Genomic DNA, 16,750 nt, shown 5'->3' with positions numbered 1-16,750 from the left:
GGCTGATACCAAGAATCACTTACCTCGAATGGCATCACCAATAGGCTATTGTGGTTGGAACAACATTCAGAAACTCTGCTACCATTTTGTTCTGGAAGGCCAAGATCTGTGGAAATGAGACAGAAGCACAGTGGGCTACCTCCTGTGGTATATCAATGATTCCATGGGAAGATGCTGTTAATGTATAGTCAGGTTGAGTTTGTTGTCATGTGCACAAGTATGGTGAGGTACAGGTATAGTGGAAAAACTTGGGCCTGCAGCAGCATCACAGGCATGTAAGTACAGACAACACACCGAATATAAATTGTATACAAATAAATTATTTAAGACAGTGAAGGGAGAAAGGGGGGGAGAAAAGGCACAATCAGAGAGGAGTTCATGGTAGTACATTATTGATCAGCTGTGGTCAAACAAAGACTAAAGACTTGAAGAGTTGACTGACCAGTTGCTAGACATTTATTGGTACCAGGGTTATGGAGGAGAGGGAAAGCAAATGGTGGTAAAGCAAATTGCGCAGAGGATGCAGAGAGTCTGCAGAGAAATATAGTTAAGTGAGTGGGCAAGGGTCTGGCAGATGGAGTACAATGTTGGTAAATGCAAGGTCATCTACTTTGGAAGGAAAAATAGAAGATCAGATTATTATTTAAATGGTGAAAGATTGCAGCATGCTGTTGTGCAGAGGGACTTGGGAGTGTTTTTACATGAATTGCAAAAGGTTGGTTTGCAGGTGCAACAGGTTATCAAGAAGGCAAATGGAATGTTGGCCTTCATTGCTGGAGGGATTGAGTTTAAGAGCAGGGAGGTTATGCTGCAACTGTACAGGGTACTGGTGAGGCCACACCTGGAGTGCTGTGTGCAGTTCTGGTCTCTTTACTTGAGGAAAGATATACTGGCTTTGGAAGCGATGCAGAGGAGGTTCACCAGGTTGATTCTGGAGATGAGGGGGTTAACCTATGAGGAGAGACTGAGTCGCCTGGGACTGTACTCACTAGAGTTCAGAAGAATGAGAGGAGATCTTATAGAAATATGTAACATTCTGAAAGGGATAGACAAGATAGAGGCAGGAAGGTTGTTTCCACTGGTAGGTGAGACAAGAACTAGGGGACATAACCTCAAGATTCGGGGGAATAGATTTAGGACTGAGATGAGGAGAAACTGCTTTTCCCAGAGAGTAGTGAATTTGTGGAATTCTCTGCTCAGGGAAGCAGCAGAGGCTACCTCATTAAATATATTTAAGACACAGATAGATTTTTGCATCGTAGGTGAATTAAAGGTTAAGGGGAAAAGGCCGATAGGTGGAGCTGAGTCCACAGATAGATCAGCCATGATCTTATTAAATGGCGGAGCAGGCTCGACAGGCCGGAAGGCTGCCTCCTGCTCCTATTATGTTCTTATGAGAGCTTGGTAGAGTATTACTCGTACTGAAGCTGAATTAATTTCTCCTCTTGCCCTCGCACCTCTTCCTGAGCAGTTGCAGATGACCTGAAGCCAGTCTTGCCGAGCTCCCTGCTAGACTGTGAAGATGGCGTCCTTGGGCTCCCTCACCACCTCCTCCAACAGACAGAGGACCAGCTTCCCTCCACCTCCTACGCCGATGCTCCTTTTGTCAGCTTCTCGCCACCCTTGGACCGGGAGGACTACCTGTGGAGCCTGGAGGACAGTGAAGGTGTCAGTGACCTCTTTGACTCCTATGACCTCGATGACCTGCTGCGCAACTAGCACAGCCCACGTCCCCGCCTTCTCCCCCCACAGCTGGAGTGGACACCGGCCTCCGCACCTCCTCACCCAAACGGATTTATCCTGTTATAGTGGATGGTGACAAGATCAGAGTGGCCATAGAGGAAGGCGCTTTCCCTGATAGTTTACAAGTAGTTGCTGAAAGGAGCAACCAGCAGACCTGTAGCCAAGACTGTGGTTGTATCTTGGGAGATGGCGTTGATTCTTTGACATTTTGCTCACACGCTGGAGTCTGAAAGATTGGGTGTGGTGGGGATATTGTAAGGGAACTGATAAGCATAACTTGGGGTCTGTGCTGTAACCCCGTTATACCTTTAGATCTGGAGTTGTTTAGGAGAGGGTGTCTCACCATCTAATCGTCATTGGAATGGTGCTAGTGGTAGCCAAATGCGTGAAGCCTTGCTAGCAACTGATACACTGGGAGAATGGGCCAGGCAGCAGGTTAGGTTGGATTGCTTTTCCATTAAAATCAAACCCCATCCCACGCCCTGCAGCCATATTCTTGCTCGAATTATTTTGCGATGTTTTATGGCCTAAACCAACTTTTACTTCCAACTTTCCTGCTGTCCTGACATTCAGAGGTGTAACTGGGCCACTCTGCCATTTAAATCTTTAGCTCCCCAGAATTGCAGAGCAATTAGTTGGTGTGCCTAGGATTTGCAAAGTTTTGCTTCATGCCCAATCAAGAGATTTTCCCATGTGGGTGATCAGAATTGCGATTGTCTCCACTGCCTTCAAACTTAAATTGTCATTTGGAGTGGCATAAGTCATAGACCAGGTCTAACAGTTGGCGCTGAATTAACCCCCTCAGTTGATGCTGGGCACCCCTGACTATGGGGTCATTCTGCAACTTGAGGGAGAAGGGTTTGTTTATTGCTTCAGTAACCTAATTCTCAATTGGAATTATCCATATTTAAGAATGGAGAATTTTCCCCATACTGTTTGACTTTGTTAAATAAACCCACTGCCACCAAGCTAAAGTTGTCAGGAGGTCCTGGTTCAACCATGTATTGTTCAGTAAGAAGCTGGTGTGCCATAATTGGGTTGGGACTGTAGGCCACCCTTCCCACTTCTGATGCCTCTTGCAGTCAAATACACGATAGATACTGTCCGGTGGCTGTTTGAGTGAAGTGTCCATTTGACGGCTGCATCAGCACATCCAGGAGGGAGGAAGTAATGGGGAAAGTGATTTAGTGATGGTGATACTCCGTCTACTTCTGCACAGTGTGCTTGCCAGATTTTTTTCTTCTGTAATGTGTTTACTAAACTGAATTGGATTCAAATGGTGCTTTTTTTTTGTAAAGAAGAAAAATTATTTTAAATGTGGATTTTAAAACTAAGCTAATGTTTAACAGATGTTAATCTACCGAAATCGGTGTTTCTCAGGGAAGGGGTTTGGGTGGACGTGGGTCACTTCCTGTGGAGCAAGGGACTGGTTCCAAAATTCATCCTCTGTGGTAGGTGCTGAATGAGTGATGCAGTGTCATGTGTAAGTTGACACTACGATTTTTGAATTGGAGTTCAATATGCATATAATGCAATGGGATGCATTTAGCACATAAAACAGAGGGAGATTCCTGTTCTATAGACAATTTAATTGTCCAGAATGCCACACTGGGAGTATCCAAACTGTTGGCAATGTTTTTTTTATCTAACTTTTTTTTATTTTTTAACAGAGCCCTAATTTGCTCCTTTTTTTAAAAAAAAAAGCAAAGTCTTCATCCAAAACAATGTCATTGTAAAATACTTTGTTGTTAAAACTGTGGACTTCACGTTGTGCCCCTCTCTGGGTGCTCTTTGTACTGCTTCCTTCAATCTCCACAGATTAGGTCTCCACTTGACCCTGGCTGCAGTGTGAATCCCAGAGAAGGACCGTTCCTGTTGATGTCTTTTTGAATTTTGCAACCCAAGCACTCATGATGTTAGTATTTGATGAATTTGGAGCAAATCATTAGCTTTGTTGTTCCTGTGCTGACTCATGGTAAGAGTATTGGTGACCCCTGCTCTATTACACCCATCGTGTGTGTGTGTGTGTGTGTGTGTGTGTGTGTGTGTGTGTGTGTGTGAGATGGGGTGTGTATATGTATGTGTGGTGGCAGTTGGTTATGGGGCAGGGGAGGGGGAATTGCTCAAAAACACCATCCAACTAAAGCAGTTCTTGAACAGTCCTGTTTTGAAAATTTGAGCAGCACCTGGCAAATTGCCAAAAATAATAGGTTTGACTGTATATATATTTTCTTGAAGCTAACAAATTCTGTACATAGAAAGAGGAAATTTTAGTTGTGGGTTTTTATATAAAGTTTGTGTATAGGAGTGTGTTCTGTGTGTGTGTGTGTGTTTCTGTCAGTGGTGTTTCAGTTTGGATTGCTCATCAGGGGTTTTACAGGAGACCAGAGTTCAGTGTATGGAGGTGCTCAAGGAGAAACTGTTTACTTTCTAACACTTCTGTCGGGTTCCTGTCAAATTGTTGGGGACTTGGTGAGAAAGAGGGAGGAACTCCATTGGACAATTTATTGGAAACCCATTGACCTTGGGATTCTGTGGACGGGTCTGCTGTACAGGCTTGAAGGTGGCAAAAACATGGTGTTCTGAACTCCCAATCTTGCCACACGCCAGCAAGTACATGTGTATAAATGGGTTGTTATCTGTTGTGATAGAACAGCCTGTTGTCACACTGCACCTCTTCACCCTTGAGGATTGAAGGACAGGGGTTGGAGGGGGGGAATGGTGCTTGCTATATTACTGCAACCTCAACAACAATTGCAAACTTCAGGAGAGGAGTTGGTGATGGTGGGTGTAATGGAAAATTACCCTTGGGCCAGGCTTGACAGCCCAGTGTTTTTGGGATCTGGATATCAATGCGAATATCCATGTTGGCAGGGTTATCGGGAAAATGACTGGATGTGGATCCAAGCTGGACAAATTATTCCAGGACAGCACAAGCATGATGGGCTGAAGGGCTCTGTGAACTAAGATTCAGTGATTCCATGGGGAATTCCCACTGCCTGGAAAACATGTAAATTGGGATGAATGGTCTTCAAACCTTTTCCCTTCTGATTCATCAGATTTGCGCATCTGAAGTTCAACCAATGGGAGCTTGCAGTTGCAAAGCTGTCGCTCGATTACAGAGAGCTGGTACATTTTAGGTGTGCAGTGCCTGCTGTTCGCCACCAGAGAGAGCAGTAGCATTTCCATGGCCCTTTGCTTGTTCAGCAGGCAAAGTGTCAGGAATACTGGAGAAACAAAGAACTGCAGATGCTGGAATATCGTGATGGAAAAACACTATGATGCTGGAGGAATTCAAGTATCATAGTGTTTTTCATCAAAGTATCATGAACCAGCAGATCTAGAGGTCAAAGGGATTAGATTCTATGGTAGTGGAGTAAATTTAATGTCCATTCTTGTGGATAGAACTGCCTTCATGACATTGTTTATCCAGTTTCTTGACTATACTTCCCCCCCCCCCCTCCTCCCCACACACCTGGCCCATCAGAAACCGAATAGATTTCACATTACCTGATGGTCCAGAAATAAAATAATTTTAGACACGCACCAATTGTTATAATCAATTAACCCATGTTCTGTGAAGCAAATTAACATCCACCATTTTCTTTCTAATACCCTGTGATTTCTGGGGTTTGCTGGCAGCCATGTTGTGGGGATTGACCTATAACAACAAGGGGCTTCAGTGTTGCTGATAATTGGAATCTTGTTGGATGCGAGAGGAAAGTTTTTCTGCAGTTATTTCTGCCAAGTGCTCTTTGCCTTGTTGAATTATTTTCTTTGTGCCCTGGCCTTAATGATTTTGCCACCTTGATAGGATTGGAAAGAATATAACATGCTGGAAATGCCCAGCATGACATCTGATGAAGGTTTTCCCACCTAAAACATTGACTCTGTTTCTCTTCCCATGGTTGCAGCCTGACCTGCTGGGTATTTCCAGCATTTTCTGCTTTAGTTTTAGATTTCCAGCATCTGCAGTTTTTATTTTGATTGAGAAAGGCTTTGGTTCGCTTTAAGACCCTGATTGCTTTCTTTTGGCTTCATTGGTTGAAGTCACCCAGCTGCTTGTGAACTTTGAGGTAGGTGGGATCAACTTTTCAATTTTCACACTACCTTTAAAACTTAATGAACCAAGAGTATGCTCTGTGGTGACCAGTGACATGTCACAAAGCACATTCGCAATAGCAGAGCGCTAGCACAGTCTATTGTGAGTAAGTCCATTACAAAGATCTCTGCTTATGAGAAAGGGTTGAATGCATTTTCAGTTAGATCTTGTAGTGATTATGGCAACCAGACCTCAAGTCTCCCCCATCCACCCACCAACACCCCCCCCCCCAATTCAATTATCTGTCTGTACAACTTTCCCTACGTCTTTGCAAGATTAAATTCAACCCTATCTCCTCCTCCCTCTTTCTTTACTGAAGCATCGGATCTTGATCCGGATAATTTCCTGACCGTTCACCTTTTTGGATCTAAATCTATAGAACCTTATCAGTCTTGCCTGGAGTTACCCTGGCCTTCTCCAGTATATTTCTCATTTACAAGCTTTCTTGTCTTAACAGCACTGACCAAATACAATATCCTTAATTTTACTTGGGTTGGAGTATAAATGTGTATTTCTGTTTGGTTTCATTGGGTGGGATGATTGATATTGATACAGGTCCATGATTCCAAATGAATTTACCAGCTGAAGTCTGAATGAATTTGTGTGTGTGTGTGTGTGTGTGTGTGTGTGTGTGTGTGTGTGTGTGTGTTTGATGTTGTTTCTTAGTCCCCTCCTGTATGATTCAGTGTTGGATATAATCCAAACACAACCATCAATTTTATCTATTGAGCTCTCTTTCCATCTATTGTTCTCTATTGGAACAATTGTTCAGTTGACTAGGCCAAATTTGTCTGTAAATTTGTGTTCAATTTTTTTTGTTTGTGAAATAATAATTTAAATAGTTGCTAGATTAGCCATAAGAGGCTCAATGTATCTCTGATTTGTAATATTTGTGCACCAGGTGTTAAGAGTTGCAAAGGTTTGTGTCACCTTCTGAGGCTAATTCCAGTTTTTCTAAGTTTACCATAACTTTCAGTAATTCCAAAAAGGATGCTTCAGTTGATGAATGAGTAACTGTTGTGTGAACACCTCCTCCAACCCAGTTTCAGTCTATGGCATGGCAGAGGTTAGTGTAACAAGATTTTGCCAGGCCTTTCGGGCCATATTCCTCAATGCTGGCCCTCTAAAAGTGCAATGCACTTACATGCAGTAAAATATTTTCCAGGAAGATGTTGGTTTTATCTTTTGTTTTAAAAAAGGTACTTTTCTATCCGTATTGGGTTAGGGACATTTCATGTCCTGATATCAAATTTTAATTTACTTAAAAATATAATCAGTCAGCACTGAACATGTTGCAAAAAAACTGCAGGTCTAGTACAGAAGAATACAAATATGGACATGGTAAAAATTATGCAGAATTTTGTTTGCTTCCATCCCAAACGTGCTAACTCCGAATAATGCAGGTTCATACACACAGGTCATTTCTCTTGCACTTTTTAGTCCCATGGTTTTAGCTCAGGTACAACCAGTAATAGTTATTCAGTAATGAAGAGGATGTACCAGTGAGCTTGATTTTTTCCTCAATAGAATTCCATTGGGAAGGCCAGAATTGGATCCAAGAGGGCAAAGGTGAAGAATACATGCCCTATTGTCACCACTCTCTGGTCTCTAACCACACTATGCACATCTATACCTAGAAACTGAATTGTTTAGCACCTTTTTCAGTGTTTGTGATGGAAAATAGATTTTTTTTGAATTACAATAATGACCAATTCATGGTTGTTCTGCATCACTCTGGGAATAAAACAGGCTGCTTTCCCAGGTGAACTGTCTTTGTGATTTCAGTGTTGGTTATGCAAGATGATCTCCTTCTGGAACATCGCAGGGCAATGTGTACCATGTGGTCCTGGGAGCAGCCATTGTTGGGCTTCTTTGGGAAAATCCCAGCCTTCCCAGTGCAGTGGCAGAATGAAATCCTAATCGGGCATGTCCCTTGTATCCTGCTTATCATCTACCTCACCTGTCCATCACCACCAATCCCCAAATTGGTTTCTTTCCCTGCCGTATCATGAGCTCTGATGTTCTTCTTTTCTCAACATCCACTTCAGGGCTTCAATACCAATTTCCCCCTTCCAAACCTCTCCCAGCAACAGCTCAGGCCTCTGGTCACTAGCCAACATGAACCCAACATCAGAACTGTACTGAGCAGCATGGATTTTAATGAATAAAATGCCCAATGCCCATTTGGTTCCACCTTGGGCCAAAGCGTAACTGAGGTTTAACAGTGGGAACCAAAGGCTGAAAAAGGTGCCTCATCCAATGAGGGAGCCTCAGAATTTCTAGGCCCTAACCTACCTAGTGACATCCAAGTGGCAGAAGATTGGACCAATATTTCTCTGTACTGCAGAATGTCCAACATTTAATTGCAAATTTTTCAGCAACACTAATCATAAATGAGTTTGCTTACACTGTTCTGTTTGGGTGGCCAATTTTTTATGTCCTGTTTTACTGCTTTCTTTCCCCTCATCTTCTCCTCTCCCCCTGCTCCCCCATGTCTGCCCCTTTCTCTTTTACCCGCTCCTTTCCAAACACACCACAAATTCTTGTCGACCTTTTTCTTGTGTTAATGAACTTAAAACCGAGTCATGGAAAGGAGGAATTTAACAAAGCTATTTTGAAAGAAAAAATACTTTGAGCTCAATTGAAATGTAATCTTTTAAGCTATTAATGATGTCCTATCTTAAAAGAAGTGGTGATACATTGTATTTGATTTAGTATTCACCTCTGTTTCTTGTTTTTGTTCATGAGGTATACAGGAAGAACATGGAACCTTACAGCACAGTACAGGGCCTTCGGCCCACGATGTTGTGCCGACATTTTATCCTGCTCTAAGATCTATCTAACCCTTCCCTCCCACATAGCCCCCTATTTCTCTATCAGCCATGTGTCTATCTAAGAGGCTCTTAAATGTCCCTAAAGTATCTTCCCCCACTATCTCTGCCAGCAGAGCGTTCCACGCACCCACCACTCTTTTTTTTAAATAAAAGCTTGCCCTTAACATCCCCCTTGTATCTTCCTCCAATCACCTTAAAATTATGTCCCCTTGTATTAGCCATTGTCACCCCAGGAAAAAGTCTCTGACTGTCCACTCAATCTATGCCTCTTATCATCTTGTAAACCTCTATCAAGTCACCTCTCATCCCTCCTCCTCTCCAAAGAGAGAAGCCCTAGCTCACTCAACCTATCCTCATAAGACATGCTCTCCAATTCAGGCAGCATCCTGGTAAATCTCTGCACCGTCCCTGAAGCTTCCACATCCTTCCTATAATGAGACGACCAGAACTGAATACAATACTCCCAAGTGTGGTCTAAACAGAGTTCTATAGAGCTACAATAAGTAATGTTCAGTTAGGAAGCTTGAAGCTGCTTCTATACCCAGGTTAAAGGTTTGCCCATGGATTGTGAACTGTTCCAAGGCTTGGTTAATAATGAACAGTATGAAGACAAGTTGTCCTCTATGTATGGTGGTCATCATAGGAAATGTCTAATCCATGGAAGCTTTGTTTTGTAATTCAGGGGCTGGTTGCAATCCCTGATCAGTATTCGGCCATTGGCAACATTTTATGATGTCCATATTTGTGTTCTGTATTAGACCTGCAGAATGATGTGGGGTGATCTGATCTGTACAAGACCTGCCCAATGTTGAATCTTTTTGTCTTCAAATTATGGACCAGGTACCACATTTTTTTGCCTTTTGCAGAACTGTCACTTACTCGGACAGGGTAGAATCAGCAGTGATCTCCTCCTGCCTCTAACCTCCTGCCTCCCAACTAACCCCTCTGTACATGTGCTCATGCACACCAAGGTCAAATAACCTGCTGAAGCTCGAGCCTTGGGCTGATGCACAAGGAGTGGCTCAGGTGTCCAGCTCGAGACTTCCCTGCACCTTTTCTAGAAGAGAAGTTTAGGAAGGTACTGGAAACTGGGACTGCATCAGCAGCTTTTGCACCTTAGTATTAATGCCCTGTTCAACTAGAAGAGCTGGATATTGTTCTGAAGACATTAACTCCAGTACTCCTGAATCGACAAAATTGGGAAAACAAGGAACTGGTTTGAGAGAGCATAGATTGTTTTGAAGTTGTACTTTCTGTAAATGAGAAGGGATTCTCTCTTACTCAGGAGGTGGCCTATGATTGTAAAATTGTACATAGGAATATCTGTATATTTACCCAAGTTTGAGCTGTTGCCTTAGTTCTCACTAATGTATTTAAATGTTATTGTTTTCTTTTTTAGCTGAAAGGAGATTGCTAGGATATTGAATGTGTAAAAGTTGTGTGTGTGTGTGTGTGTTGTAAAAATGCAAAAAAAAAACAAGTGTGGCACTTGAATTGGTACAAAAAAAATGAAAATAAATGATTTGATTCTCCCAAGTCTTTGAGTCTCCATTTAAGGGGATAAGATTTCACTACCTTGTGCTCAATGTTATCTCTGCATTTTATCTTGCATATTGCAAAGCCACTTGTTACTGAGTGACATTTTCATAGGCCTTCATTTAACTAATTATTCACTCTAACAGTTTCCTTGTGCCAAAATGGCATTTAAGACAGAGGGGCACTTGTACATAATTTCAGAATATTAGGATGTCTCAAGTAGCCTCACAGCCAATTAAATATTTTTGATTGCTGATTGTAATGTAGGCAACAGCTCCCACAAACAGTAGCCTGAATAATCAATTAGCTGTTGGAACAGCAAGTTAGTTACTGGCCAAGAATTCTGCTTTCAGATTAGTACCATGGGATTATATACCCATCATGGATAACAAATGCAGTCTTGGTATTAATGTCTTATTGCAGGCATTACCCATGATGGTCTGCATACTCATGGTTTCAGTCCTGTGGTGTTTAGTCCAGACCTCTAGGGTGGGGCATGAGCCTTGAACCTGACACGATGAGTTACAAATAACCTATATCATTCTCTAATGTCAGCAGTGGCCCAGTCTTTCAAGGTGGCATTGAATTCCCATCAGAAATGTGAAATTGAAATGGTTTTCTATCTTAAACTCAAACTGTCCTCAGCTTCCATAAAAAGATATTCTGGTCGTTTGCTTTTCTGACTGGTTTCAAGTCCCACTTCCAGGCCGGCATCCTGCATTTCCTTGATATGCAGTGGATCTCCTGAAACAATCAGACTGGGAAGGTTCCCTCTTTAATCAGAACTGCAAGGATGAAATTCAATGATGTACATGGTTTCTCCAGTCCTACAAAAGTGGTTTTGCAATATTAAATCGTTCAACCAGCACAATAGGTGTGTCACGCTTGTCTGTGCCTTAACTTGCATCACAAGAAGTATTGGGTGAGGACAACTTATTCTTGCATGCAGACTGTGGGAAGATTCAGACAGACATGAACAATAGGTGCTGACTCATGATGTGGGAACAGGCTTGATTTTGGTTATTAAGTTTAGATGGGTGTCAACCAGCAAAATTAATAACAATCAGAGATATCCCACCCTCCCTGCAGCTTTTCAAGCCTCTTTTGTCTCTTTCCCAGTTGTGATGAAAGCTCTTCAGTCTGAACATTTGGCTCTATTTCTCTTTCCACAGATGCAGTTTGACCTGAAGTTTTGCAGCATTTTCTGTTTTTATTTTATAGAACATTTCAGCACAGTACGGGCCCTTCAGCCCACGATGTCTTACAGAGCTGCAACATTACCTCTCGACTCTTGAACTCAATCCCCTGACTAATGAAGGCCAGCACACCATACACCTTTTTAACCACCCTATCAACTTGCGCAGCAACTTTGAGGGATCTATGCACTTGGACCCCGAGATCTCTCTTCTTCCACACTGCTAAGAATCTTGCCACTAACCTTGTACTCTGCCTTCAAGTTCAATTGATAATTAATAACATCTAATCATTTTTTTCTGACATACCTGCAGGTCAGGTGTAAACCTCACTAAGTACTGCGACAGGAAGTCACTTAAATCTAGAAAGGCCTATGTCAGCCTCGCTGTCAGTATCTTAGCACCAATCCTGGTCCTTGATCTTCTCTGACATCTGGTGAATTGACTCGCTTGCCCTTGGCCAGAATCATTTTCTTATTTTCTTCCACCTGATCAAATTTTGTTGGGGGAATAAGAAACTGGTCAATCAGCTCTTCAAGCCTGTTCCACCATCTTGTTAGATAATGGCAGATCTGTCCCTTCACTCTATTTGCTCCACTTTCTGTAACCAGTTCATGTACAAGAATGATCACAAGCCTTCAATTGACCCCAAGGATCTGCATTCCAGCTGTCCGCTGCACTTTGACACCACCCTTGAACTGCCTAGCATTAATTTTAAGGCGATGCCTCCTTGTTCTCGATTCTCACACAGAAAAAGCTTCTCTTTTTCTACCCTTAATCCTCTAGTCATTTTAAATGCTGCAATGATATTATCTGAGTCTGCTGTAGTCAAGAAAATAATGGCTTAGTCCATCGAACAGTATCAGAATCGGAACCAGGTTTATTATCACTGACGTGAAATTTGTTGTTTTCCGGTAGCAGTACAGTGCAAAGACATAAAATTACTATGAATTGCAAAATGAATAAATAGTGCAACTAAACAGTAAATGAAAATCAAAATAAAACTTGATGGAAATCTGAAATAAAAGTCATTACTACTCAGAACAATTAGCAGTTGGGGCAACATCTGTGGAAAGAGAAACGGTGTTAATGTTTTGGGCCGAAAATACTTGGTCTGACATCGGACCTGAAATGTTAACTCTGTACCTGCTAAGTGTATCTAGGATTTTTTTTTTGCCTTTATTTTATTATCTTCAAAATATCCTCACAGTTAACCCTTCTGATGTCATTCTGGTCAATCTATGGGGCTTTTCCCACAATGCCAACGTACCCTGAGGCATAGTGCCCAGAAGTGAATGCAACTCTCCATTTGGAATCTGACTTGGGCTTCATACAACAATCGTATAAATTCCATCCTTTTGCAATCATCCTCTTCAATAGTTTTTATTCTCATTCACCAGCTTTTGGTGATTCATGTACTTAACACTCTGACCCTTGAATCTGTCTTTCCCTCCATAGTTCTGAGCTTCACAACCATCTTAGTAAGTAATGTGATCAGTTTGTTCTGACCTTGTGTGGAATTCCATTTGTTAGTTTTTTTCCAAATCAATCCATTGGAAGTAACTTTGCACCTGGTACTGGGAGTGCTGGCAAAAGAAGCCTGCCTCAGGCAGGACTTTTATGAAACATGGGTCATCTAGGAGTAGTGCAGTTTTAAACTATATTCAGTGCAGACAAATGTGAAATGGTGCATTTTGGCAGATGTAATTAGGAGGCCACGTGATCATCGGAAAATGAGAAAATGTGATAGAGTAGTAAAAAGACCAGGAAGTACTGACTCACAGGTCATTAAAAGTCGTAACTTAGAATAACAAAGATGTAAATGCAAAGCACAGGAGTTCATTTGCATGGAAGCACTTAACAGCATAACAATTGTTAAAACCACACAGGAAGTGGATACACAATCCAACTAGAAAGGGTATAGTGTCTCTGGAAATGGTTGAAAAAGATTTATAATAAATAGTATTGGTTTATTATTGTCACTTGTACCAAGGTACAGTGAAAAACTTGTCTTACATACTGATCGTACAGGTCAATTCATTACACAGTGCAGTTAAAAAGGAAGTCATGCTGCAGCTGTATAAAACTTTGGTTAGGCCACATCGTCATAGAGTCATAAAGCATGGAAATAGGCCCTTCGGCCCAACTCGTCTATGCCGATCGTGTTGCCCAGTGAGCTAGTCCTATCTGTCAATAGTCCCATCTACGTACTTAATCCTTGCAGTTCTCGTCGCCGCACTGCAGGAAGGATGTGGAGGCTTTGGTGAATGTGCAGAAGAGGTCAACCAGGATGTCACCTGGATTAGAGTGTATTAGCTGTAAGGTGAGGTTGGACAAACTTGGATTGTTTTCTCTGGAGCGTTGGTGGTTGAAGGGCAATCTGATAGAAGTATGTAAAATTATGAGCAGCATAGATAGGGTAGACTGTCGGAGCCTTTCTCCCCAGAGTGGAAATGTCAAATACTAGAGGACGTGTACTTAAAGCGGGGGGGAGTTTTTTTTACACAGAGTGGTAAGTACCTAGAACATGCTGCCAGGAAAGGTGGTAGAAGTAGATACAATAGTAACACTTAAGAGACATTTAGACACACTCATGAACAGGCAGGGACTAGAGGGATATAGACCATGATTAGGTTGATAAAATGGTCGGTGCAGACATGTTGGGCCGAAGGGCCTGTTCTATGTTCCAATAACAGGTTACACCCATCATGAGATTGGGGGAAAAGAACTGGGGCTCCGATTTCTAGAAAAGACATGATGGAGAATTTTTAAAACTATAAAGGGTTGAAGGAGAAAGTGCAAAGGAAATGTTGGCACTCACAGGGGAGTTCAAGATTCAACTATAAATATAACCATTAATGGAGAAGCTTCAATCACAGAGCAGTTAGAATGCACTAACGTGCAGCATCTGAAGTGAATAGCAGAGTGGATTTAAGGAAAAGCTGGATAAATGTGAAGAAATGAATGGAAGGATACGTTGGTAAGGTGATATGTAATGGATGTGGGAAGAGACTTGTGTGGATTATAAATGTTGACATGGACCCAGTGAACCTTGATCTGTTTCTTCACTATAACCACTCGAATGCTATGGATGTGGCGATGGAAAGGACACAGCACGGTAAGCAGTTTTACATCTTTCAAGTTTGTTTTTATATACCTGAAGCCTCTCTCAAAGAACAATCTGTCTGAACCCATTCTCATGACATCTTTGTGCTCTTAAAATTTGCAAAGGGAAAAACTTTTAAACACCTTAAAAGATTCTGCTTCTGCTGCTACTTCTGACAGGAATTGTCCGTTTTAACAATCTACTGTATTTAAATAATAACCTCACCCCTTTGTTCTTTAGCTGAATACCTTGCATTTGTTCCTTTTGACTGCTAACTCCACAAATCTTTACTGTTTTGAGCTCCTTGTTTTGGCTCAGCTTCCTGGATTTCCTTAGTAAGGAGTTCCTAGTTTGCATAGGCTCTCCCCACTGCTAAAGCCTGGATTGGCTCATGCACCCACCCATTGGGCAAATTAATCCAAAAGGTCACAGTGAGTCATGAAGTTGAGTTTACCTGAGTGTTCATGAACAGAAGATCAGCAGAAGATGGAGAACTTCTGTGTATGTGACTGGCATCGACATCCAGTACACTCTGTTGTCTCTCTGTCTACTGAACATAGCATTTGCAATGGTTATCTCTTGAGATTAATGTGTCTTTTTTCATGCCAGTAGCAACAGCCGTTGTCGTTACTATGTCTTATTCCTGAAGGAGTTTAAGCTTAGCAACAATTTAGCTACATCAATATTGCATTATGGCATCGCTTCATAGTTCACTCTTGATTTTACCTGCTTGGTTGCACAATAAATGACCGAAACAACAGGAGAAGACCTTTGTTCCTTGCCAATTCTCATCCCAGAATACAGCCACAATTTTAATGTACTTCCAACTCTGTTCTCGTGCTCCATGTGCCTCAGTCTCACGAAACTCTTGCTTCATGTACCTACCTCACTCAAACATACACACTTTTCATGAACCTGCACCTTGTGTACCATACCCTTCACGCACTTCCCTCTCATGTTCACACTTGTTTTTGCCTCACTTTTCACGAACCTCATTATTATTTAGTGAAGCACACAGCAAAGGCTCACAGACAGCAAAGGTATTAAGGTGTCTTATGATGTTGGTTTTGGGATAAGCATTAGCTGGAAAAGTTTGAAAGAACAGGCAGGGGGAAGGGAGAAACAGTAAACACATTAATCTTCTACTGTTCAACAGATGTTGACACATGTTGTGTCATATTTACACTGCACACAGCACAAGCCCATACACAGTACCAGAAAAACCAGTCGGGCTAACTGGAAATAGATGCCAGAACATAATAAACACAGAAGTATCCTGGCAGATCCATACAACTCACTGCATCATCACCCACTGCTTGGTTCACTATCAGCTCAGAAAAAACAACTGAAATTCATCCTCTGTTGTTTGCTACTTTATCTTGTGTTGTCAGCCCATATGAGTAAGGACTAATTTGTAACTCATTGAATCCTATAGTGTAGCAAGCCATTTGGGCCATCATTCCAGTGCTGGCAGTTTGAAAGACCTTATTGAATTAGTCTCACTCCACACCATATCCCTGCAATTTATAAGATTTCTTTATTATAAGATTTCTTTATCAGTCATATGTACATCGAAACAAACAGTGAAATGCATCTTTGCGTGGAGTGTTCTGGGGGCAGCCTGCAAGTGTCGCCACACTTCCGGCGCCAACATAGTATGCCCACAACTTCCTAACCTGTACGTCTTTGGAACATGGGAGGTTAGTGGAAGAGTAGCGGTTAGCGCGACTCTATTACAGCGCCAGCAATCGGGGTTCGATTCCCGTCGCTGTCTGTAAGGAGTTTGTACATTCTCCCGTGTCTGCGTGGGTTTCCTCCAGGTACTCCGGTTTCCTCCCACATTCCAAAGACATATGGGTAGGTTAATTTGGGTTTAAAAAATGGGCGGCGTGGACTCATTGGGCCAGAAGGGCCTGTTACCACGCTGTAAATAAAATTTTAAAAAAAACTGGAGCACCCAGAGGAAACCCACTCAGACACGGGGAGAACATACAAACTTCTTACAGACAGTGGCCGGAATTGAACCTGGGTCACTGGTGCTTTAAAGTGTTATGCTAACCGCTACACTACTGTCTACCCAATTCCCATTTCCATTGCAGATTCAATTTTCTTTTGTAAGTTGCTATTGAATCTGCTTCCACTACTCTTTAAGGTGGGCTATGGGGAAGATGAGGGGAATGAGACTAATTATCTACTTTCAGCAAAGACCTGACATGAATCATGAATACAAAGATTC

General features: G+C 42.1%; 1 protein-coding gene across 1 annotated transcript in view; it reads left to right on the top strand.

Moving 5' to 3' along the window:
- Positions 1 to 10,206, top strand: part of e2f2 (E2F transcription factor 2) — a 56,414-nt gene extending 46,208 nt beyond the window's left edge. Inside the window, exon 7 of the mRNA XM_052036598.1 lies at positions 1,472 to 10,206. Within this exon, the coding sequence (XP_051892558.1) occupies positions 1,472 to 1,719 (248 nt within the window). The 3' untranslated portion in view covers positions 1,720 to 10,206. The remainder of the gene's footprint in view (positions 1 to 1,471) is intronic.
- Positions 10,207 to 16,750: the final 6,544 nt, after the last annotated feature.

The sequence above is a fragment of the Pristis pectinata genome, chromosome 22 (genome assembly GCF_009764475.1).
Source record: "Pristis pectinata isolate sPriPec2 chromosome 22, sPriPec2.1.pri, whole genome shotgun sequence".
Taxonomy (NCBI): Eukaryota; Metazoa; Chordata; class Chondrichthyes; order Rhinopristiformes; family Pristidae; genus Pristis; species Pristis pectinata.
This window is presented reverse-complemented; position numbering and strand designations above follow the sequence as displayed.